Consider the following 23,518-nt stretch of genomic DNA (forward strand, 5'->3'; position numbering starts at 1 on the left):
TAGACACAGTTTCACTATATATTCTGAGCTGAACGCCTTCTAGCTGGCCTCCATCTCACAGACATCCACCTCTCTGCCTCCCCCTCCCCATTGCCTGGAATAGAAGCATGTGGTACTATGCCAGCCAAGTTTATTTTCACTAGATGAATTGCCCTCTTTTTCTTTTTAAAGATTTATTTATTCATATATATATATATATATTTGGTATATTTTATATATACACCAGAATAAGGAATCTAATCTCATTACAAATGGTTGTGAGCCACCATGTGGTTGCTGGGAATTGAACTCAGGACCTCTGGAAGAGCAATCAATGCTCTTCACCACTAAGCCATCTCTCCAGTCGAATTGCCCTCTTTATTATTACTGGCAATGTTCTTTGTCCCCCATCCTCCTCAATTTTTAAAATTGATTTAAGTCTTCTTTTGACTATTGTGAGGATGGTCACTTCAATCTTAAGCATATTTTCTGTAGTTAACACATGGCTGGGTCTGACTTGTTTTCAAATCCAATCTAATCTAACTCATTTGATACAGCTAGTGGTCTTATTAGGGACCTCATTGTCTTGAAATTTGTTTCCTGTCACGTTCTGGAATGAACCAAAAATTTGTGTAAATATATGAAACAACAAAAGTGACTTTGAAAGTTGAACAGTGTCCTGTTACCTACCACAAAGGTAGATTTCTCTTACAAACACGAAGCGTTCTTTTGTATTTGTTTAGGATACCTTCACATGCTAACCATTCATCCTTCAACAGGGACACAGTTCTGTTGTCACATACCGATGTGGCCCTCCGTAACACTTTCCTATCTAGGTTAACAGGGACAGTGAACCAAGCCTGGACGGGCCCAGAACTTCGGGCTCTCCGAAATCTCTGATGTAACCTGCCCATCCTCTCCACGTTTAAAACCAACCAGTTCTTTAGTTCTGTCATTTGAAGTGTATCATAGTCCCTACCATCGCACAGCGAGGTGGAATCCTGCAGTGGGTCGCAGGGAAAGCGTAATCAGGCAGTTACGTCTCGATCTGATTTTATTCCAGTTCTGCACTTTCACCTTAGGTTCCTCTGTACACCGGAAGTATCTTTTTTTTTTTTTAAGAATTATTTATTATGTATACAGTGTTTTGTCCGCGTGCCAGATCTCATTACAGATGGTTGTGAGCCACCATGTGGGTGCTGGGAATTGAACTCAGGACCTCTGGAAGAGCAGCCAGTGTTCTTAACCGCGGAGCATCTCTCCAGCCCCGGAAGTAACTTTTGATCACACCGGGAGCCTCCCCTTTAAGTGTGCCTTCCTGTGGGAACTCCCACAAGCCACTGGGCGGAGCTCCCAGCTAGGCTGGCCCAAGTGCATGCTGGGATTTCTCTGAACCTCCAGGCGCCAAGCGCCCGGCTACCTGTAGTTCTGGATACCGGGACTATATTTCCCAGGAGCCACCGCGCCGGACATAATCTATCAACTTCCGGTGTCCCGGCTGAGCTACCGTGGACAGTCAGAACTTTCTGGTAGCAGGAAGAAGTCTCTGGTTAGTGTAATTCTCCACTGAGTAAGGCGGAGCCAGAGGGCTGGGTGTGGACGGTGGGGTGGGGTGGGTGGATGGTGAAGTGTGTAGAGACGGTGGTGTGCCTGCGAGTGTGTGTGTGAGTGTGTGTCCGAGTGTGTGTGTGTGTGCGTGCGTGCGCGCGTGCGTGTGTGTCCGTGTGTGTTCGTGTCCGTGTCCGAGTGTGTGTGCGTGCGTGCGTGCGTGCGTCTGTGTGTGAGTGAGTGTGTCCGTGCGCGCGCGTGCGTCTGTGTGTGTGAGTGTGTCCGTGTGTGTGTGTGTGCGTGCGTGTGTGTGTCCGTGTATGTGTGTGTGTCCGTGTGTGTGTGTGTCCGTGTGTGTGTGTGTCCGTGTGTGTGTGTGTCCGTGTGTGTGTGTGTGTCCGTGTGTGTGTGTGTCCGTGTGTGTGTGTCCGTGTGTGTTCGTGTCCGTGTCCGAGTGTGTGTGCGCGTGCGTGCGTGCGTGCGTCTGTGTGTGAGTGAGTGTGTCCGTGCGCGCGCGTGCGTGTGTCTGTGTGTGTGAGTGTGTGTCCGTGCGCGCGCGTGCGTGTGTCTGTGTGTGTGAGTGTGTGTCCGTGCGCGTGCGCGCGTGTGTGTCCGTCCGTGCGTGTGTGCGTGTCTGAGTCACTGCTCGTGGCTCTCCGCTCCTGCTTTCTCCCACGGCCGCGGGGCTGAGGCAGAGGACCCGGCTTCAGGAAGGAGAGGTCAGGGACGGAGTCTGAGGGAAGCTCTCCCTGATCCAGACTTGAGCTTGGGGCGAGCGTCCGAGGCCGGAAGCGCCTCCGAGGGTCGGAACTTTCTCAGCGCTCCGGCCGTGGCGAGTGCCGTGGGGAGTGAAGGAAAGTGCTCCTCGGACGTGTAGCCTGGGGCTCACGCTTGCTCGGGCTCCCGAGTCTGCGGCTCTTCGACCGAGGGCCTGGAGAAGAATGCGGACATTATTGCCACGCATCTGAGATTCAAGAGTGCGTTTGCTCTTTCTTCCTGTTTGAGAAGCGAGGTTGTAGTTTTAGAATACAGAATTGTCAGTAAATGAAGGAGGAATATGGGAATTGATACCGCCACCACTGTGGCCCTTTCCACGTAATATTCACACAATCGTTTCAGAGATCCTTGACGTCTTCTCTCGACAATCATTCCCTTTGCCCAAGATGTTATAGATAGGAACCTCCAGAGGTTAGTGTTAGGGCTTTCAAACCCCGATTTGCTAAATCGATAACTACTTCGATGATATCGCACATCAGGTGGCTTTTGCTCTTTAAAGGCCTTCCTTTCAAAGAAGGGGAAGAATGGAGGTGGTAGATGGTTTTTGTTCACTCCTGAGGATTTCAGGAGTGGGAAAGCGATAGCACAAAATTTGGCATCTTTGAGAACTAGTACTTTTTAGGCTGTGTGTGAAAACGGGTAATATTGGCCAGATCCAGACATACAACGATGTGGTTGAATGTGGAGATGTGGATCTGTGGTATCCCGGTTGGAGTGTAGGTTCTGTCTTTTTCCGGATCTCTGAGCTTGTCATGTTCCTCAGAATGACCGTAGGAAAGCCTGTTAGTGCAGTGCCAGCCATACAGTAAGGACCTGTTGTGTGGTCATTTTCATTTGTGGTCGGTTCTCTTGAGTTTTCTGTACGAAAGAAAGGAGTGTTAAAAATAGTGTGATTACTCGCTGTATTTTATGAAAATGAATTAAAAGAAAAAAACTAGACTTTATGGTTTTTGCTTTAAATCTCAGCACTGGAGAGGCAGAAGTAGGAGAATGTTTGTGAATTCATGGTCACCTTAGTCCACATATCGAGTTCCAGGCTAGCTGGGGAACACAGTGAGACCCTGTCTCGAAAGTAAGAAGTAAAGGAAAGTTAATGTAATAGGGCAGAGTTTGTTTAAATATTGAGATGAATTTTGTTTTGTTTTTCAAGATAGAGTTTCTCTTTGTAAAAGTGCTGGCTGTCCTGGAACTCGATTTGTAGACCAAGCTGGCCTGGAACTCACAGAGATCTGCTGGCGTCTGTCTCCTGAGTGCCAGGTTTAAAGGCGTGCAACCCCCATCCCCACCTCCAGCTTGTTGTTAGAATCTTAAATGGTTTTTTTTTTTTTTTTTTAATAAAAAACCTGGAGCCTGATATCAGGGTGAAATCTGAAAGATCAGAGAATCAGAGCCAGCCACAGCCACCCTCACCTGGCCAACTCCTCATCCAATGGATCCTGTTTCCTCAGACTGAAAGCCTCTGTGTCCTCACCTCAAAGGGTCTCAGCTGAACTGCTTTAGTTCCTGTCTCCTCACACCTTATGTATCTTTCTCTGCCCTGCTGTCACTTCCTAGGATTAAAGGCGTGTGTGTGTGTGTGTGTGTGTGTGTGTGTGTGTGTGTGTGTTTCCCAGTACTGGAATTAAAGGTGTGTGCCACCACTGCCTGGCTTTGTTTCCAGTATGGCCTTGAACCCAGACAGATCTCTGCCTCCTGAGTGATAGAATTAAGGGTGTGTGCCACCACTGGCTGGTCTCTATGTCTAATCTAGTGTCTGACTCTGTCCTCTGATCCTTAGGCAAGTTTTATTAGGGTGCACAATATGTCATCACACCACCTGGATGACGTTTCTCGTATTTTTTAAAGTATATGGGGTTCTTTATGTCTTTTGGGATGACTAAATCTACCTATCACACTTTTCAGTGAGCACACTTAATGTCTCCTCCCTGAGCCTTTCAGAACCATTAATCATAGTCACTATGTTGCATGATGTATCTGGAACTTGTGTTGTGGAGCTGAACTTGTGTAGTCCTTGATCAGCATCTTCACATCTCCCTTATGGATCTACATCTCCCACTCTCAACTACGATGTTGCACATCTCGCCTCAGCCACTCACACTCCATTACCTCAGCCACTCACACCTCCATTACCTCAGCCACTCACACCTCCATTACCTCAGCCACTCACACCTCCATTACCTCAGCCACTCACACCTCCATTACCTCAGCCACTCACACCTCCATTACCTCAGCCACTCACACCTCCATTACCTCAGCCACTCACACCTCCATTACCTTAGCAACACCTCCATTACCTCAGCCACTCACACCTCCATTACCTCAGCCACTCACACCACCATTACCTCAGCCACTCACACCACCATTACCTTAGCAACACCTCCATTACCTCAGCCACTCACACCTCCATTACCTCAGCCACTCACACCTCCATTACCTCAGCCACTCACACCTCCATTACCTCAGCCACTCACACTCCATTACCTCAGCCACTCACACTCCATTACCTCAGCCACTCACACTCCATTACCTCAGCCACTCACACTCCATTACCTCAGCCACTCACACCTCCATTACCTCAGCCACTCACACCTTCATTACCTCAGCCACTCACACCTCCATTACCTCAGGCACTCACACTCCATTACCTCAGCCACTCACACCTCCATTACCTCAGCCACTCAACCTCCATTACCTCAGCTACTCAACCTCCATTACCTCAGCCACTCAACCTCCATTACCTCAGCCACTCACACCTCCATTACCTCAGCCACTCATACTCCATTACCTCAGCCACTCAACCTCCATTACCTCAGCCACTCATACTCCATTACCTCAGCCACTTACACTCCATTACCTCAGCCACTCACACTCCATTACCTCAGCCACTCACACCCCCATTACCTCAGCCACTCACACCTCCATTACCTCAGCCACTCACACCCCCATTACCTCAGCCACTCACACCCCCATTACCTCAGCCACTCACACCCCATTACCTCAGCCACTCACACCTCCATTACCTCAGCCACTCACACCTCCATTACCTCAGCCACTCACACTCCATTACCTCAGCCACTCACACCTCCTTTTACCTCAGCCACTCAACCTCCATTACCTCAGCCACTCACACTCCATTACCTCAGCCACTCACACCTCCATTACCTCAACCACTCACACCCCCATTACCTCAGGCACTCAACCTCCATTACCTCAGCCAGTCAACCCCCATTACCTCAGGCACTCACACCTCCTTTACCCACCATTTAACTTGTTCTTGTGATAGAACATTTTCAGATTCAGCATGAGTGAGATGGTGGGTGTTTGTCTTTTGTTAAAGATTAATTATTTTCATTTTAAATTCTGTGTGTGGGGTTATATGTACATGAGCACAGGTGCCCTCAGAGACCAGATGTAAGGGATCCACTGGAGCTGGAGCTACAGGCATTGTGAGCTGTTGGGGAACTGAACTCCTGACCTCTGGAAAAGCCATACCAGCTCTTAGCCTCTGAGCCATCTCTCCTGCCCCACCATTTGTCTTTTGTCTTTAGCTTATGTCCCTTGTTTTCCTCCGTGTTCACCCATGTTGTAGTAAATGGTTGGATATCATTGCACTGTGTCCGTGAACCTCATTCTGGATTTGCTTTGTCCATTCATCCTTTGGTAGGGTTCCATATCACAGCCATGTGAATAATGCTGGAATAAATGTGGGAGTGTAAATGTCTCTTTGAGGTACTGATTTGATTTCTCTTGTATATCCCTACTCAGTAGTGGATTGATGGATCATGTGACAGCTCTATTTACTTGTTTGAGAATCCACGGTATTGTTTCCAACAATGACTGTATTAATTTACATTTCCTCCAATAATGCACTTTTCCCCTCCTCATTGTACTCATTATGCTTTTGTGCTGATAATGGTCACTTTAAAAATTTTATTTAGTTCATTTTAAAAAATTATTTGTGAGTGTTTTGCCTACATGAATATATTTGCACCTTGTTCATGCCCGGTGCCTGAGAAGAGGGTGTCAAATCCTCTGAAATTGGAGTTAAGGATGGTTGTGAGCCACCATGTAGGTGCTGGATATTGAACCCACATCTTCTGCAAGAGTATGAAGTACTCTAAACCACTGGGCCATCTATCTCTCCAGCCCCCCCCCCTCCTTAATTGACACTCTTATAAGGCATGAGGAGGCCTCTCATTGTGATTTTAATGTGTATCTCTCTGGTGCTTATTTTTCATGTACCTCTAATAGGTACATTGATGTTCCATGTGGGGAAATGTCTGTTTCCGTGTTTTCCTCTTTCTTGATTAGCTTGTGTCCTTGTCACTGAATGTCTGCATTCCTTTGCTGTGAAGGAGTTTAGATGTTAACTCCTTGTCAGAGGTACAGTTTGCAAATATTCTCTCCCATTCTCTAGATTATCCCTCTACTCCTGACTGTTTCCTCTGCTGTGTAGTTTTTACTTTGGTTTGTCCATTTCCTTTTGTTGCTTGTGTTTTCAGTGCTGCTCAGAACGCCCGGTGTCATGGAGGCTTTCCTGTATATTTTCCAGTAGTGTCAGCTTCAGCTCTTAAATCTGAGTCTGCTTTGAGTTGACTTTGCTGTGGTGTGACTGAAGGTCTGATGTCACTCCTGAATGTTAGTATTCAGTTTTGCCAGCAGCATTGACTAGAGAGGCTATTCTGGAACTCATGTTGACCAGACTGGCCTGGGACTTTGAAGAAGCCTCATGCCTCTGCCTCTCCAATGCTGGCAATATAGACCTATGCTATATTAGACCCAGAAGGACTAATTACACTTTTATCTATGGCCTTTAGGATCACAAACCTTATGAAGCATAGACAGTTATAATGTCATGAGGTCACCCACTGAACTATCACAGACATGTATAAATGTGGGCTGGGGTGATGGCTTAGTGGGTACAGTGTGTGCAAGCATGAAACTATGCAATGTCAGATGCAGCCATGCATGTCTCTAATCCCAGCCATCCTACTGCAAGATGGGAGGTGGAGACAAGAGAATTCCTGGAAGGCTAGCTAGCCTGGTGTGTGCAGAGGCAGGAGGGAAGGAAAGATAAAGAAAGAAAGAATATTTGTATATGAATTTTGTGGGGAGACAAAAATGTATAGTTTACTAAGATTATCAAATATGCATGAGAGTTGGGCATGGTGGTGCCTGCCTGTAATCTCTGCATGAGAGATGGAGAAGAGCATTAGGAGTTCAGGGCCAGTCTAGTATAGGCAAGACTCTGGCAAAAGAAAAGAAAAAAAAAAAAAAGCAATTAAACAAACTGTCTCAAAGTGTATTGAACCAAAGCTTAGCTAGACCTGTAGGGTGGTTCCCCATTTGGTGATGACCTGCTCCCTAGGCCAATGTTGTAGGGAGCTCTGAGGAAGTGTGTGCTTCTCAGATCTTGACTAGAGGTTGATGCTGTGAAGGTTGTACAGAGCACAAGATAGTACTCCCACACACCCCAACACAGAATAATTATGTTAACATGCTGAGGTTGAGAAACAGAATTCTAGAATTTAAAGACTTACAACACCTTGAATTTTTTATTGTGTGTAAATATCTCATAATTAATGAAAGTGGGAAACAAATCACATTCACATCCTCTGACACCATGTTTTGTAGCTAATAATCTTCATAAGGAATCATGGTTTAATTGATGCAGTGGAAGCCATAATCATATCTGAGCGACAGTACTCAGGAAAGTGTTCCATGGTGTACTATCCCACTCACTCAAAGTGGGTACGGAGTGCTGAACACTGCCTGAGGATTGCAGCTGCAGACCCTCCAGCCTTGCTGTGCCTCACTCAACCCCAAGTTTTTAAAGGAGTTTACAGTTTGGATGCTGTTACTCCTGTCAGCCCTGAAAGATGGGATTCCAATAGGAAGATCTGCTTACAATAGGAAGAGGGGCCCAGTCTAGGGCTAGCTGGATCTCAGGATAGAAGATGGGATCCCTTCTGCTGGCATCTTCTGGAGGAACTAAAGACAGTCATGCTTATGCTCTGCACATCCACATTGAGCCCTCATGCAATGGGTTGTCTGGGGTTAGGACAGAATCGGCTTTGTAGACTCCTCTCTGCTTCTAATTTGTGTATGGGAGGCTATGAGCGGTAGGAGAGGAGTTGGTGAGTGGGGATGCTTGAGAAATAAAAGTAGTTGATGAAATCATGCTGACACAAGTCAGTCTGGGATCATTAAGTCACAATCCACTGAAAGGCTTTCTTTTTGTTCCCCAGGGGAGGATCCTGAAGAAGAATGGCCAGCTCTAGTTCTCAAGACATGGTCTGTATAAGTTGACCTTTGTCTCTTTACATAGGGTGACTTTCAGGGTAGGTGAGTCTTTCTGTCTTCCTCTTGTGAAGTTTCTCAAGGACCTGAAATCTTCCAGCTAGTGTGTCCCGTTACAGTGAGGGTTAGAAGGTCAGAGCACTTTCTGTCTGTGCCTCTTTCCTGCTGCTTCTGGAGTGATTTTCTCTGAATGCATTCCTGCACATCTGCTTTCTGCTTGGCTCCTCTGTCGTTGCAGAGGAGGTGACAGTCCACAGGGAAGCAGGGTCTTTGGGGGTTTCAGAATGTTGAGGTGATGGTCTCCTTTGACTGCCTTGGACTCCTGATTGACATCTTTAGTGTTTTCAGGCAGATGACACAGGTTTGAGAGTGAATGGTCTCGGTGCATGTGTGTGATGAGATGACCTGCTTGAGGGGCTTTCAGAGAGAGTTCAGTGATGAGAGGGAAAGGTCATCCAGGCTGTGATTGGGAGGGGACTGTCGCCTCCAGAGTTCAGGAAGACCTGAGACACACTGTTCACCTTGAAAGTTTTTGTTTTTCAGGACAAAACCCATTAAACCTAATATGCCAGCAATATGGACTTTTATATAATTTTTGGACTCTAACATAGTTTACAAAAATTATTCTCGTGACAAAGAGTCTTTATGATATCATCTGATACCATAGTAAACTCAAAGACGCACACTGTTTCTTAGGTAGTTTACACTGAACCTGGGTGACATTTCTCTCTTGTGGGGTATAACTTGAAGGATGTGGATGGAATGGAAATGCACATTTATTAGATGTGTAGAGTGGGTACCATCATCCTTTACTGGGGGAGCTCGTGCAGTGAGGTACTTTGAGCATTTCCATGTCTTCTTCCTGGTCTTGAGTCCTTTTCCCTCTGAGTTCCATCTTGAACATTTCCCCAATTTCACTCTGTGTTTGTGGTTTCAGAGGTCAGTGACATTCAGAGATGTGGCTGTTGACTTCTCTCAGGAGGAGTGGGCCTGCCTGGATGCTACTCAGAGGGTCTTATACAGGGACATGATGTTGGAGACCTACAGCAACCTCGTCACAGTGGGTAAGGCCATCTGTCCCCATGAAAGGGGATGTGCCCTCTACACTGCTGGCTTCCCTCACTCTGAATGAAAAGAGAGGGCCATTTTTCTGTGGTAGCTGAAGCTGGGCTTGGTGGCCATGCCTGTCATTCCTTCTTCACTCAGAAGGCTGAAGCAGGATGATTGCTGTGAGTTCTAAGTCACCTTCAGATATATAGTGAGTTCCAGGGTACCCTACTGTACAAAGTAAGGCCTTGTTTCAAATAAAACAAAGAAACAAAATGAAATAAATCAATAAATATTATTAGGAGCTAGAGAGGTAACTTCTTGGCTGTTAAGAGAACTGATTGCTCTTTAAAAGGGTTTGGGTTCAATTCCTACCACCATAAGATGGTATAACTCCCAGGTCCAGGTGATCTGATGCCTTCTTTTGGTCTCCATGGTCATCATGCCTGCTCAAATGTACATGAGGCAGATAGAAACATACATATAAAATAAAATAAATTTAAGTCAATAGAATTTTAAAGAGGAAGCTGAGTTCTTCCTCCTTCCCAAAGGAATATTGTGAGATTTCCTTGGTTGAAAACTGGAGCTTCATGAAGCACCTGCTTTTAGTCCACACCTTGGAGATCCTCTCAATGAGCTCTGGGTTCAGGGAAAAATGCTGTCTCAGAAACCAAAGTGGGGAGCAATTGAAGATAACACCTCACAGCAGTCTTTGACCTGTACTCACATGCATATATGCATACCTACATACACTTGTGCCCTTGCCTTCATGAACTATGCATACACTATATGCTTACACAAAAGAAGTTTTTTGTTTTTTTTTTTAAAGATTTATTTATTTATTATGTATACAGAAGAGGGCCCCAGATCTCATTACAGATGGTTGTGAGCCACCATGTGGTTGCTGGGAACTCTGGACCTCTGGAAGAACAGCCAGTGCTCTTAACCAATGAGCCATCTCTCCAGCCCCACAAAAGAAGTTTTATCATTTACTTAATAATGAATCAACAGAATCAACTTAAAACCAAAGTGGACGCATTATATTTCCAACAAACACTTCCTTTACCTGCTTTGTTGTGGAAGTTTCAGGCTGTGAATTTGTCTTTTTCCTTGAGTAAATTTGTAAGAATGAGGTGTACATTTGAAAGAAGGCAGCATAAATAACAATAGTGCTAACACTGGGGATTTAACACAGTAGTAGAGCGCTTGCCCAGCATGCTCAAACCCTAGTTCCATCCCTAGAATTACTATGTAAATAAATGGAAACTTAAAAAATAATGATTTTGTGTTACTATAGGTAAGACAGTGTTCAAAGTATTTGAATGTAGTGTTTAATCTTAGTATCAACCCTATCTAATAGATGTCAGCAACTCAATCAAAATTATTATTATCATTATTATTATTATTATTATTGATTTCTTTTTTTCTCATATAGCCTAGGGGAACTTTGGACGTGTATGAAACTAAAGCTGTCCTTGAACTTCTCATCTCCTGCCTCTACTTCTCAAGTGTTGTGATTACATGTGTGTGCCACCATACCCAGGTTTTTTGTTTGTTTTTTTGAGACAGGGTTTCTGTGTGTAACAACCCTAGCTGTCCTGGAACTGGAATTGTAGACCAGGCTAGCCCAGAACTCACAGAGATCTGCCTGACTCCATACCCAGTTTTTAGATGGGAAAATTGATCATAGAATCTTATGGGACTTGCCTAAATAAATGGCATTGTTGGTGAGCTTCAGAGAAGGGGTTTACACTAGACAGTATAGCCTTGGGTTCATGTTCTCCCCCACTGTATGTACTTTCCCCTTAAGTGACAACCCTTATCTGCATTTAAATGAGATGAAACCCTTTTCTGAAACAGCTGATTTCTCACCCAGGTTCTCCTCTGAAGTCTTTCCTCAGTATTATTTTGTCTCTTAGTGTATTTTATCTATTTTTCCAAGACAGGGGTCTTGCTCTACAGCACAGATTGGCCCGGTCATTCCCCACCTGCTGAGCTAACAGGCATGGTCCACCATCCCAAACTGTATAGACTTTCATAATAAATAAGTCTGTATTTTTAAAACTCTGCACAGGCAGCTCATGATGGCACACACCTTTAGTCCCAGCATTTGGGAGGCAGAGGCATGCAGATCAAGAAAGTTCCAGGACAGCCTGGTCCGGGACATTCTGGGATAACTAGAGGGACCAAGTTTTAAAAAGTCCCCACATGTGTTATTTCTTCTTTCTTTTAAGTGGGAAGTTCCGTTTCCAAACCCGATCTGATCGCCTTATTAGAGCAGGAGAGAGAGCCCTGGATGGTTGTGACGGAAGAAACAGACAGGCCCAGCCCAGGTGAGTAAGAGGAAGGCAGGACTCCAGCATTGCCAGGCACAGCATGTGGTCGGAGAGTCGCCTCATGGCTGACACTGGGTTGACACACTTTCTTCAAATCACCAAGGCCTGTGGAAGAACATGCCTGAGACCTGGGAAGGAAGTCAAGGTCATATAGCAAAGGCTGTCACAGGGGCTTCTAGTTCATGAGTCGCCAAATTGTCCTCACCTTCTTCCCTCTTACTGGAGCAGTTACCCGCTTCCTACCAATTTAAACATACCTTATTGGTGGTGTGTGTGCACACAGGTGTGCAGGTACCCAAAGAGGCCATAAGAGGTGGCTGCTGGTACTGGAACCCAGGTCCTCTGGAAGAGCAGTCAGTGTCCTTAACCGCTGACCCAATGAGAAGACACTTTGAACACCAGTGAAAGCAGGAACAAATATTTTAATTGTATATCTTCATAGTCACTCTAATCAAGGTGTGATGGTGTGGCCTATGCTTCTAACTGCAGCACTGGGGAAGTGGAAAAGGCCGATCCCTTGTCTTGCTAACAACTCGGCCTACTTTACCTGTCAAGCTCCAGGCAGTGAGAGACACTGGCTCAAAAAGAATAGGCAGAGAAGCCAATGAAACAACATGTGAGCGCACACACAACACAGCCTTCTACTTAGCTTGGCAAGGGGGCTGTGATGGCTCTTCTTGGTTGTCAACCTGACTACATCTGGAACTAACTAAAACCCAAGCAGCTGGATACATCTGTGAGAGATTTTTCTTAATTAGGTAATTTGAATTGGGAAGTACCACCTTTAATCCATCTTTTGAGGTGGATAGATCCACCTTAAATCTGGGCTCCACCATCTGATAGCAGCCTGTAAATAGTTTGTTAAAGAAGGAAGCTCTTGCCTTTTGTCTGCTTCCCCTCACTCTGCTGGCAAGTCCATTCCTTCACTCGCATGAGAGCCTACTTCTTCAGATTCCAGCATGTATTAAAGACCAGCTGAGACATCCAGCCTCGTGGAGTGAACAACCCCTGGATTCTTAGACTTTGTGTTGTTAGACAGGCATTGTTGGCCTGGTTGGATGACAGCCTGTAAGCCACTCATAAGTCCCATATATAGAGAGTGAACAGTTCTGTTCCTCTAGACAACCCTGTCTAGTACAGGAGATATATCTGTAATAACAGAGTTTGGGAGGTGGAAGCAGGAAGATCAGAACTTCAAGGTTATCCTCAGCTACATATTGAGTTTGAGGCCAGCCTAGGCTACATGAGACCATATCAAAACATGGGCTGGAGAGATGGTGCAGTGTTTTAGAGCACTTCTGATCTTACAGAGGACCCAGCTTTTACTTCCAATACACACTTGGTTTCCAGTATCCTCATAGAGGCTTGCAACTGCCTATAACACCAATATCAAAGAATCTGATGCTCTCTTGGTTTCCTTGGCCTCAGGTATGCAAGTTGTGTGTGTGTGTGTGTGTGTGTGTGTGTGTGTGTGTGTGTGTGTATGTATATGTGTGTGTGTTTATGTATATGTATACACATACAGTATGTACACATATATTGTATGCATACATTTATATATAACATACATGTGAATATATACACATACACACACACATATATATATATATATATATATATATATATATATATATATATGCAGGCATTACAGAAACAAAGTAAAAATAAAGGAATCATTAACAACAAAAACCTGAACAAATTACAACAGCAACAACAAAACTTCCAAAAGAAAACATCTGAAAAAAAAAAAATGTTGTCATGTAAATGTACTAATTGGTAACATTTTGCCTCATGGTCTGTGTTTGTGTACAACTATATGTTTGAACACTTTCTTTGGACTGTTTGATGGTAAGTCACTAATATGACACTTGAATCTAAGTATTTCATGTATGCACTGGTAGGATATTGTCCACTAAAAAGCTTCCATCCATCCTTATTAATGTAAAGAACATCCTAAGAAAATGACCCTCTCAGGAAGATCCTCAGAAGTTCAGTTTCCTTTATGGGTTTTCCTATTTTGATGGACAGTTTTGGTTTGATTTTAGTTTTGTGAACATTTCAGTGTCAAACTTCTTGAATGTATTTATTATTATGTTTCCTTTGTCTCTTTTTCTCCCCTTTTATTGAGAATAGATTTTTTCTCACAGAATATATGCTGATTATGGCTTCACCTCCCACCGCTTCACCTCGTTCCTACTTCACCTTCTCTCTGGATCCACTCCACTTCTCTCCTCTTAGAAAACAACTGTGCTTCTAAGGGATAATGATAAAATAGAATATAACAAACCAGACTGAAACAAAAACTAACACATTAGAATTGGACAAGACAAACAAACAAGCAGAAGGGACATTACCCAAGAGAAGGAACAAGAAACGGAGATGAGCTTGTTTGCACATTCATAATCCCATACACACTATACTGGAGGCCATAATACATTTATGCACAAAGGACCTGGTGCAGGTTGGATGGTGCAGGCCCCGTGCATGCTGCCTCAGTCTCTGTGAGCTCATGAGAACTTTGATCATGTTGATTTAGAGGGTCTTGTTTTCTTGATGTCTTCTGTCTCTGGATTTTACACTGTTTCTTTCCTCCACCTCTTCCACAGAGTTCCCTGAGCTCTGAGAGGAGGGGTTTGATGGAAACATGCTTTTTAGGGCAGAGCATCCTAAGGTCTCATTCTCGGCATAGTGTCTGGCTGTGGGTCTCTGTATTTGTTCTCAGCTGCTGCATGAGGAAGCTTCTCTGATGATGGCTGAGTAAGACACTGATCTATAAGTTTAGCAGGATGCCATTAGGACCCATTTTATTGTTTCATTTTTCTTTCTTTTTTGAAAACAGTAGTATTTAGTTTTACTCTTGGTCCCTGTGCTGTCTAGTCTCTGGTTCTTGGTCACTCATCCACTGTCAGAAATGGGTTTTACCTCATGGATGGGCCCTTAAGTCAAATCATATATTGTTTGGTTACTCCCACAAGCTTTATGCTGTCATGGCCCTAGCAATTCTTATAGGCAGCACTCTATTGTCATTCCAAGGGTTTGTGGGTGGCTTGTTGTTTATGTTTCTCTTTTGGTAGTGTATAGAGTACCTTCCTGTACCAAAGACATTGGAACATAGGTGTTGTTGGTTGTTTTTAATCTGTGGGCTCTTTTGGTGCTTTGGGGGCCCACCACCCAGCACCCAAATAAATCACACATGGAGGCTAATTCTTAATTTTAAATGCCTGGCCTTAGCTTGGCTTGTTTCTTGAGAGCTTTCTTAATTTAAATTAACCCATCTATGTTTTGCCTCTAGGCTTTTTCCTTTTCTTCTGTATATCTTGCTTTCACTCTTACTCCATGGCTGGCTGTGTTGCTTGGTGGCTGGACCCTAGTGTTCTCCTCTCCTTGTTATCTTGCTCTTTCTCCTTTTTGTGCTCCTTCCAGATTTCTCCTTTTTATTCTCTCTTCCTGCCAGCGCAGCCTATTCTTTCTCCTGCCTTGCTATTGACCATTCAGCTCTTTATTAGACCATCAGGTGTTTTATGTAGGCACAGTACCACAGCATCACAGAGTTAAACAAATGCAACATAAAAGAATGCAACACATCTTTGCATCATTAAACAAATGTCCCACAGCATAAACAAATTTAACATATTAAAATAATATTCTACAACACATAGGGTGAAGGCTCAATGTTGGCAATAGCTTTACTTCTCCATGTTCAATAAGTTGAGTAGGTTTTGTCTTCAGCAATGGACCTTGCTTTCAGTTTGTGGACAACAATCTTTAGTCTTAGCAACAGCCTGAGGGTTTTGTTGTTGTTGGTGTTTTTTTTTTGTTTTGTTTTTTGTTTTTTGTTTGTTTGTTTGTTTTGGTTCCCATGGTGTCCTTTTGGCCAACAACTCAGTTAGATGTAACCAAACACTGGTACTGGAAGCTCTGGATGCTCATTTGGTGATGAGATGGTCAAGTGAGTCTCTGTCTCCCCATTATTTAGAATTTCAGTTAAGATCATCTTCATATATGTATATATTTTAGAAAGCCTCTGTTTTATTAGGGTTCTTTACTACCCCTTAACTGGCCCTTAGTTTTAGCTGACTCTCCTCATATTTTCTTCATCACTCCGCTCCCTCCTTTCCCCTCCCGTTTGACCATTCCCATCCATCCATTACTATCCTGTTTCTTTTTCCTAATGAAAGGTATGTGTCCCTCAGTGTTTTACTCTATACCTAACGCCTGTGGGTCTACAGATTTTATCTTGGTTATTTAATTGATTTAATAGCTAATATCCACTTATAAGTGAATACATAACAGTTTGCCTTTCTGGGCTTGGGATACCTCACTTAGGATGATATTTTTCCAGTTCCATCCTTTTACCTGTAAGTTTCATGATTTAATTTTTTTCTTTTTTAATTCTGTTGATGAACATCTACATCTAGTTTTTTTGGTGTTTTGGTTTTTCGAGACCATGGTGGTGTGCAGGCAGACGTGGTGCTATAGAATAAACTATGATTTCTTTATCTTGATCAGCAGGCTTGAGCTTCAGAGACCTCAAAGGCCACCCCCAGTGACACACCTCCTCAATCAAGGCCATACCTACTAATAGTGCCACTACTTATGACCAAGCATTCAAACACATGAGTCTATGGAGATTTTTCTATTCAAACTACCACAGTGTCTGTTGATATTTCTCTTTCATCTCTAATTTTCTTTATTTGTATCTTCTTTCTCTTCCTTTTAGTTTGGTTAAGGGTTTATCAGTCTTACTGGTTTTTTCAAAGAACCAACTCTTTGTATTTTTTGTGTTATTGTTTTTGTCTCTATCTTACTAATTTCAGTCCTGAGTTAATTATTTCTTGCAGTTTATCCTTTTGGGTGTAATTTTGTCCTTTTGTTCTAGAGCTTTCAGGTATGGTGTTAAGCTGATATTATGAGATGGCTCCTATTTCTTTACAGTGGTACATACTACCATGAAATTGCCTCTTAGAACTGCTTTTATTGTGTTCTATAGGTTTGGGTGTGTTGTGTCTTCTTCTTTTTTTTTTTTTTTTTTCTTTTTTCTTTTTCTTTTTTCTTTCTTTCTTTTTTTTTTTTGCCAAGGCAGGAAAATCACTTTATTTGGTCCACTGACAGCAGCTCTGGCTGGAGTTGGTAGCTGCTGTTTCTACACAGGATGGTCTAAGGTGGGGGATAACCATCAGCACTTCCCCAGGCGGGTTCAGGGAAGGCTAGGCCAGGCAGTGTCCGGGCAGGAATGTGACAACAGCCAACTTGGGAGCTTGACTCATTTTTTTATTCAATATTGAGTTGTTTGGTTTTGTAAGTGTATGCTTTCTGTTGTTCCTGTTTATTGATATCCTGCTTTAACCCATGGTTGTTAGACAGATTGCAAGGTGGTATTTGAATTTTCTTGTATCTGTTGAGCCTTGCTTTGTGTCCAAGTGTATGGTCAGTTTTAGAGAAAGTTTGATGATGTGCTGAGAAGAAGATAATATCCTTTTGTGTTTCTGTGAAATGTTCTGTAAATATTGACAAGAGTGAGTTATTACAGTCTCCCACTATCAGTATGTGAGGGTCAATATGTGATTTAAGCTGTATTATAATTTTTTTTATGAACTTGGTATCCTGTGTTTGGTGCATAGATGTTGGTGGATTTTTCTTTTGATGAGCATGTAATATCATTCCCTATCTCTTCTGATTAGCTTTGCTTTGAAGTCTCTTTTGTCAGATATTAAAATGGCCATACCAGCTTGCTTCTGACTAGAAGATCTTTTCCCATTCTTTTACCCTGAGGTGATGTCTGTCCTTGTGTTAAGGTATGGTTCTTGGATGCAGCAGAAGGATGGATCCTGGTTTTACATCCATTCTGTTAGTCTATATATTTTTATTGGGAAATTGAGAACATTGATATTGAGAGATATGAGTGAGAGTGTTTATTGATTCCTGTTATTTTATTGTGGTGGTGTGTGTTTTCCCTCTTTTGACTTAGTGGTCTGGGATTATTTATTCCTTGTGTTTTCTTGGGTATGGTTAACTTCTTTAGGTTGGAGTTTTCCTTTTAGTACCTGCTATAGGTATGGATTTGTAGATACTGCTTAAATTTGGTTTTTATCATAGATTGTCTTGTTTTCTCTAGGCTAGCATCTGTAGACTCTTAGATTCTGTAGAACACCTGTCCAATTCCTTCTGCCTTTTAAGGTTTCCATTGAGAAGTCAGGTGTTGTTCTAATATGTCTGCCTTTATATGTTACTTGGTCTGTTTCCCTTGCAGCTTTTAATATTCCTTCTTTGTCCTGTCCATTTAGTTTTGATTATTATGTACCCAGGGGACTTTCTTCTCTGATCCAGTCTATATGGTGTTCTGTATGCTTCTTGTACTTTGATAGGCATCTCATTCTTTAGGGGAACTTTCCTCTATGATTTTGTTGAAAATATTTCCTGTGTCTTTGACCTGAGTGTGTCTTCTCTTTCCTCTATTCTTATTCCTAGATTTGATCTTTTTATGTTGTTCCAAATTTCCTGAATGTTTTGTGCTGAAACTTTTTTTTTTAGCTTTATCATTTCTTTCATGGAGGTGTCACTTCTATCATGTCTTCAATGCCTAAGATTCTCTCTTCCATCTTTTGATTTGTTGGTGAGGCTTCCTCTGAGGTTTCTGTTTGAGTCCCTAAACTTTTCCTTTCCAGATTTCCCTCAGTTTGGATTTCCTCATTCATCATTCTATTTGGACTTTCAGGTCTTGAGCTGTCTGACTCATCTCCACTGTTTGTCTGTGTCTGCATAAATTTCTTTAAGGAATTCATTGACTTCCTCTTTAATGACCGCTACCATGTTTATAAAGGCTATTTTAACGTCTTTGTCTTGTGCTTGTCACAATACTCAGGTCCTGCGTGGTAGGGTTGCTGACATAGCATTGTTGTTTCTGTTTTTGTTTTGTTTTGTTTGTTTTTCGAGACAGGGTTTCTCTGTGGCTTTGGAGCCTGTCCTGGACTAGCTGTGTAGCCCAGGCTGGCCTCGAACTCACAGAGATCCACCTGCCTCTGACTCCCGAGTGCTGGAATCATAGGCGTGCACCACCACTGCCCGGCTGATTTGTTTTTTTAAGATTTTATTTTATTTATTTATTATGTATACAGTATTCTGTCTGCATGTGTCCTTGCAGGCCAGAAGAGGGCATCAGATCTCATTACAGATGGTTGTGAGCCACCATGTGGTTGCTGGGAATTGAACTCAGGACCTCTGGAAGAGCAGTCAGTGCTCTTAACCACTGAGCCATCTCTCCAGCCCTTTTGTTTTTTTTGTTTTTGTTTTTGTTTTGGCATACGCCTTTAATACGAGCACTCAGGAGACAGAGGAAGGTAGATCTGAGTTTGAGGCTAATGTGGTCTACAGAGAGAGAGTTCCAGGACAGTTCTGGTAACAGAGAAAACCTGTCTCAAAAAACCAAACCAAAACAAAAAGAATTCCAAGTCCAGACCAGTTTTCTTAAAACCTGACAGATATTATAAATTTTCATGGTATACTATTATTTCTCTTGATTTGATTTGTTATGGCATTTGAATCCATTGGGAAAGACCAAAGTCTTAGGGTCAATTCAAGTTTAGATGAAATGAATTTATTCCTACTACTAGCAAAAGGACAACAGCCTTAGAGCCAAACAGCATGCTGTACACAAGAGGTAGTAAGGTGTGCTTTAAAGGAAGTCATCAGAAAAGTATATATTATAACTACCTATGGAATTCACAGCTGGACAGGAAAATTGTTTTACTTCCCTCAGGTTATTTTTTCCCTGCTATATAGTAAAAAAAAGTCCATTTTATCCATTTGCCACAGCAATAAGCAAATATTTTTTTTCTAAGAGATACACAAGTTTTATATAAGCAAAAGCAGGTATTAATACTTCCTGGCCCATTTTCCTATTATTTCACTGGCAGGTCACTAGGATCTCCCAAATATTTCAGAGCAAAAGGTCAATGACCCTTAAGGGATGCCTGTCTCCATATTACGTTTCTTTAGCTACCAAAGAGAACCTGTGTAAATTATTTCTCAAATCTGAGCACTCTAATGACTGGGATAGAGCAGTTCATTTATGGGCAGGCAATAATACAGTGCCATCAGGTTAGGGTTGGGTTTTATGTCCCCACAGGTTCAAAAACCTTCACTGAAGGATATGTGTTTCCAGTAGTATGTAAAGAAGCATGTAAAAATTTTCACTATAGTTAGTTATCATCTTGTTAAGCAAACATACCTTTTCATTTCCATCCTGTTCTACTTTCATTATTGCTGTCCTCCTTGCTCCTGTTCAGTTTATCAGAAAATGCGTTAGAGTCTGGCCATTCATGTCGTGGATTTTGTATGTATGTGTTTCAGAAAAATAATGTATTCTCAATTTCTCCTTTTCTTTTAGATTTGGAGTCATGTTATGAAGCTGAAAATATATCTCCAGAAAATCATACTTATGATATAAATTTACCCAAACAGAGCATAAAGCAATTAAGTAAAAATTTTGACCTCCAGGGTTCCAGTTTTAGTAATGGCCCCAAGTACTATACATTTCAGAGATTACAGGGATATCAAGATAGAGATGCTGATCAAAAGATTAATAACAAGGAAAAACTGCCTACTTACACCTGCCAGATTCTTACTCACAATATAGAAAAAGCATATGAATGTAATGAGTGTGGGAAATACTTTGGTTGTCGTTCAAATCTTATTCAGCATCAAAGTATTCATACTGGAGAGAAACCCTATCAATGTAAGGAATGTGGGAAGGCCTTCAGACTCCACCAACAACTTACAAGACATCAGAAATCTCACAGTGATGAGAGACCTTTTGAATGTGATGAATGTGGAAAGGCCTTTCATCTTCCTGCCCTGCTTAAGTACCACAAAACCATTCATACAGGTACAAAACCATTTGAATGTGAAGAATGTGGCAAGTCCTTCAATCGTGTCTCAACTCTTTTTCAACATAGGATTATTCATGCTGGTGTGAAACCATATGAATGTAGTGAGTGTGGGAAAGCCTTTAATCGTCGCTCAAACCTTATGCAACATCAGAAAATTCATTCTGGTGAAAGACCCTTTCAGTGTAAGGAATGTGGAAAGGCCTTCACTGTTCTGGCACAGCTCACTCGGCACCAGAACATTCATACTGGAGAGAAATCATTTGAATGTCAGCAGTGTGGCAAGATATTCAGTAGTGGCTCATACCTTGCAAGACACCAGAGTATTCATACTAGTGAGAAGCCCTTTGAATGTAATGTATGTGGGAAGGCTTTTAGACTTCACCTATATCTTTCTGAGCATAAGAAAACTCACACTGATGAGAAACCTTTCAAGTGCAAGCTGTGTGGGTCAGCCTTTAGACGAAAGTACCAACTTAGTGAGCATCAGAGAATCCATACTGATGTGAAACCCTATCAGTGCAAGGAATGTGGGAAATTCTTTCGTCGGCGTTCAAATTTTACTGAGCACCAGAGTATTCACACTGGAAAGAAACCCTTTGAATGTAAGGAATGTGGGAAAGTCTTTCGACTTAACATACATCTCATTCGACATCAGAGATTTCATAGTGGTGAGAGACCTTTTGAATGTAAAGAATGTGGAAAGTCTTTTCATTTTTCCAGCCAACTTAATTACCATAAAACCATTCATACAGGTCAAACACCTTTTGAATGTGAGGAGTGTGGGAAGTCCTTCAAGCGTGTCTCTAGCCTTGTTGAACATAGGATTATTCATGCTGGTGTGAAACCCTATGAATGTAGTGAGTGTGGGAAAGCCTTTAATCGTCGCTCAAACCTTATGCAACATCAGAAAATTCATTCTGGTGAGAGACCCTTTCAATGCAAGGAATGTGGAAAGGCCTTTACTGTTCTGGCACAGCTCACTCGGCACCAGAGCATTCATACTGGAGAGAAATCATTTGAATGTCAGCAGTGTGGGTCAGCTTTCAGACTTCAGTACCAACTTACTCAACATCAGAGAATTCATACTGATGTGAAACCTTTTCAGTGTAAGGAATGTGGAAAGGGCTTTATTCGTGGTACAGGCCTTAGAATTCATGAGAGAATCCATACTGGTGAGAAGCCCTTTCAATGTAAGGAATGTGGGGAAGCCTTTCAATATCATTACCAATTTCTTGGACATTTTAGAATTCATACTGGCAAGAATCCTTATGAATGTAAAGAATGTGGGAAGTACTTTGCTCGTGGTGGAGATCTTAAAGTACATCAAAGAATTCACACTGGTGAGAAATTTTACCAATGTTAAGAATGTGGGAAGACCTTAAGTTAAAAATCAGACTTGGTTTCACATGCTAATGTTCATATTAATAAGCCTGATGTAATTCTAAGCTAGCTATGTATTAGAGAATTCATAATGGTAAGCAATCCTATGAATGTAAGAAATGTGGGAAAATGTTTAGATTTAGTTCAGCCTTTACTGCACAGTGGTGAATTTATACTGGTAGGAAACTCTTACCAGTGTAAAGAATGTGGAAAGACCTTCAATTTGAGCTCAGGCCTTTTTTAACTTAAAAGAATCCATGCTCGTGTGAAACAAATTTTATTGCTGATAGTTTAGAAAAGCCTCATACATTCCTTCACTATTCAATTTAAATAACTTTATTATGGATAAAATCTGATGCATGAAAATGTACATGAAAGTATTTTTGTTTAGAATCCATTCCTTAAGTATTTGTGTGAAGGAGTTAAAAACACAGCTGTTGATGAATAAGTACTTTTTAAAGGGGTTCAATACATAAAAATTTCAAAAGATTTTCCCTGTAATTTGTGTTCTTGGTCCATCATTAGGATAAACTTGCTGAATACATTTTAGGGTTGGATAGAATTTGACTTCTGATGGAGAATCTCATGGAAAACTACTGAACTGTATTCTTGGAACTAGAGGTTGTGATTCCCCAGCTAATTTATCCTGGCTTCTGTTAAACTATTTGCATGTCCCCCTGCAGTTAACTACTTATTTTGGCTTCTGTTAACCTGCCTGCTTGGGCAAAACCTCCCCCTGCATCTGCTGAGCAAGATAACAGGATGTGGTTTTTGCTTTTAATAGCTCCTTGCTCAATATGCTTGGGGCTATACTTGGGTCCCCACTACCAGAGTGTAGTCCAAGCTGGCTGGAATAAAGACTTTCAGTTGGCTATAAACACTGTCTGAGTAGTCTTCTTTGGTGACCTCCTCATAAATAATTAACAAAAATAACCAAAATTAGCTGGAAGGTGATAGTGTAAGTTAATCCTAGCATTTGAGATCCAGGTCTCAGTGAGTTTAAACCTAGCCTGGTCTCTACTGTAGTTGGTTTTTTTGTTTGTTTGTTTTTTTTTTTTTTTTTTTCACTCTTTGGTCTTTGGGTGGCCAGCCATGCAGCTCGCAAGTAAACACATGCAGGCTTATTCTTATTTATAGATGCCTGGTCTTAGTTTGACTTAATTTCTTGCCAGCTTTTCCTAACTTATTCTACTCTACCTTTTACCTCTGTGCTTTTATCTTTCTTTGTTTCTATATATCTTTCCTTCTTATTCCATGGCTTGC

General features: G+C 42.2%; 1 protein-coding gene across 5 annotated transcripts; it reads left to right on the forward strand.

The window, feature by feature from the left end:
- Positions 1–1,470: 1,470 nt before the first annotated feature.
- Positions 1,471–23,133, forward strand: LOC118591795 (zinc finger protein 60-like). 5 transcript variants are annotated; one of them, XM_036200182.1, is made up of 5 exons: positions 1,471–1,528; positions 8,553–8,598; positions 9,542–9,668; positions 11,886–11,984; positions 20,374–23,133. In XM_036200182.1, exons 2-5 carry the CDS (start codon positions 8,572–8,574, stop codon positions 22,236–22,238), a joined length of 2,118 nt encoding a protein of 705 aa, XP_036056075.1. In that variant the 5' UTR covers positions 1,471–1,528; positions 8,553–8,571; the 3' UTR covers positions 22,239–23,133. The 5 variants fall into 5 exon arrangements, with proteins under 5 accessions (XP_036056075.1, XP_036056085.1, XP_036056093.1 ...); XM_036200192.1 differs by having other exon boundaries at positions 1,501–1,528; positions 8,553–8,649; XM_036200200.1 differs by lacking the exon at positions 1,471–1,528 and adding an exon at positions 2,116–2,504 and having other exon boundaries at positions 8,553–8,649.
- Positions 23,134–23,518: the final 385 nt, after the last annotated feature.

This window comes from Onychomys torridus, chromosome 1, assembly GCF_903995425.1.
Source record: "Onychomys torridus chromosome 1, mOncTor1.1, whole genome shotgun sequence".
Classification (NCBI taxonomy): domain Eukaryota; kingdom Metazoa; phylum Chordata; class Mammalia; order Rodentia; family Cricetidae; genus Onychomys; species Onychomys torridus.

Coding starts and splice junctions, on each gene's coding strand:
- LOC118591795 (XM_036200182.1), top strand. CDS start 8,572: ATGGCCAGCTCTAGTTCTCAAGACATG. Junction 8,599..9,541: donor GCTCTAGTTCTCAAGACATG/GTCTGTATAAGT, acceptor TTGTGGTTTCAG/AGGTCAGTGACATTCAGAGA. Junction 9,669..11,885: donor CAGCAACCTCGTCACAGTGG/GTAAGGCCATCT, acceptor CTTTCTTTTAAG/TGGGAAGTTCCGTTTCCAAA.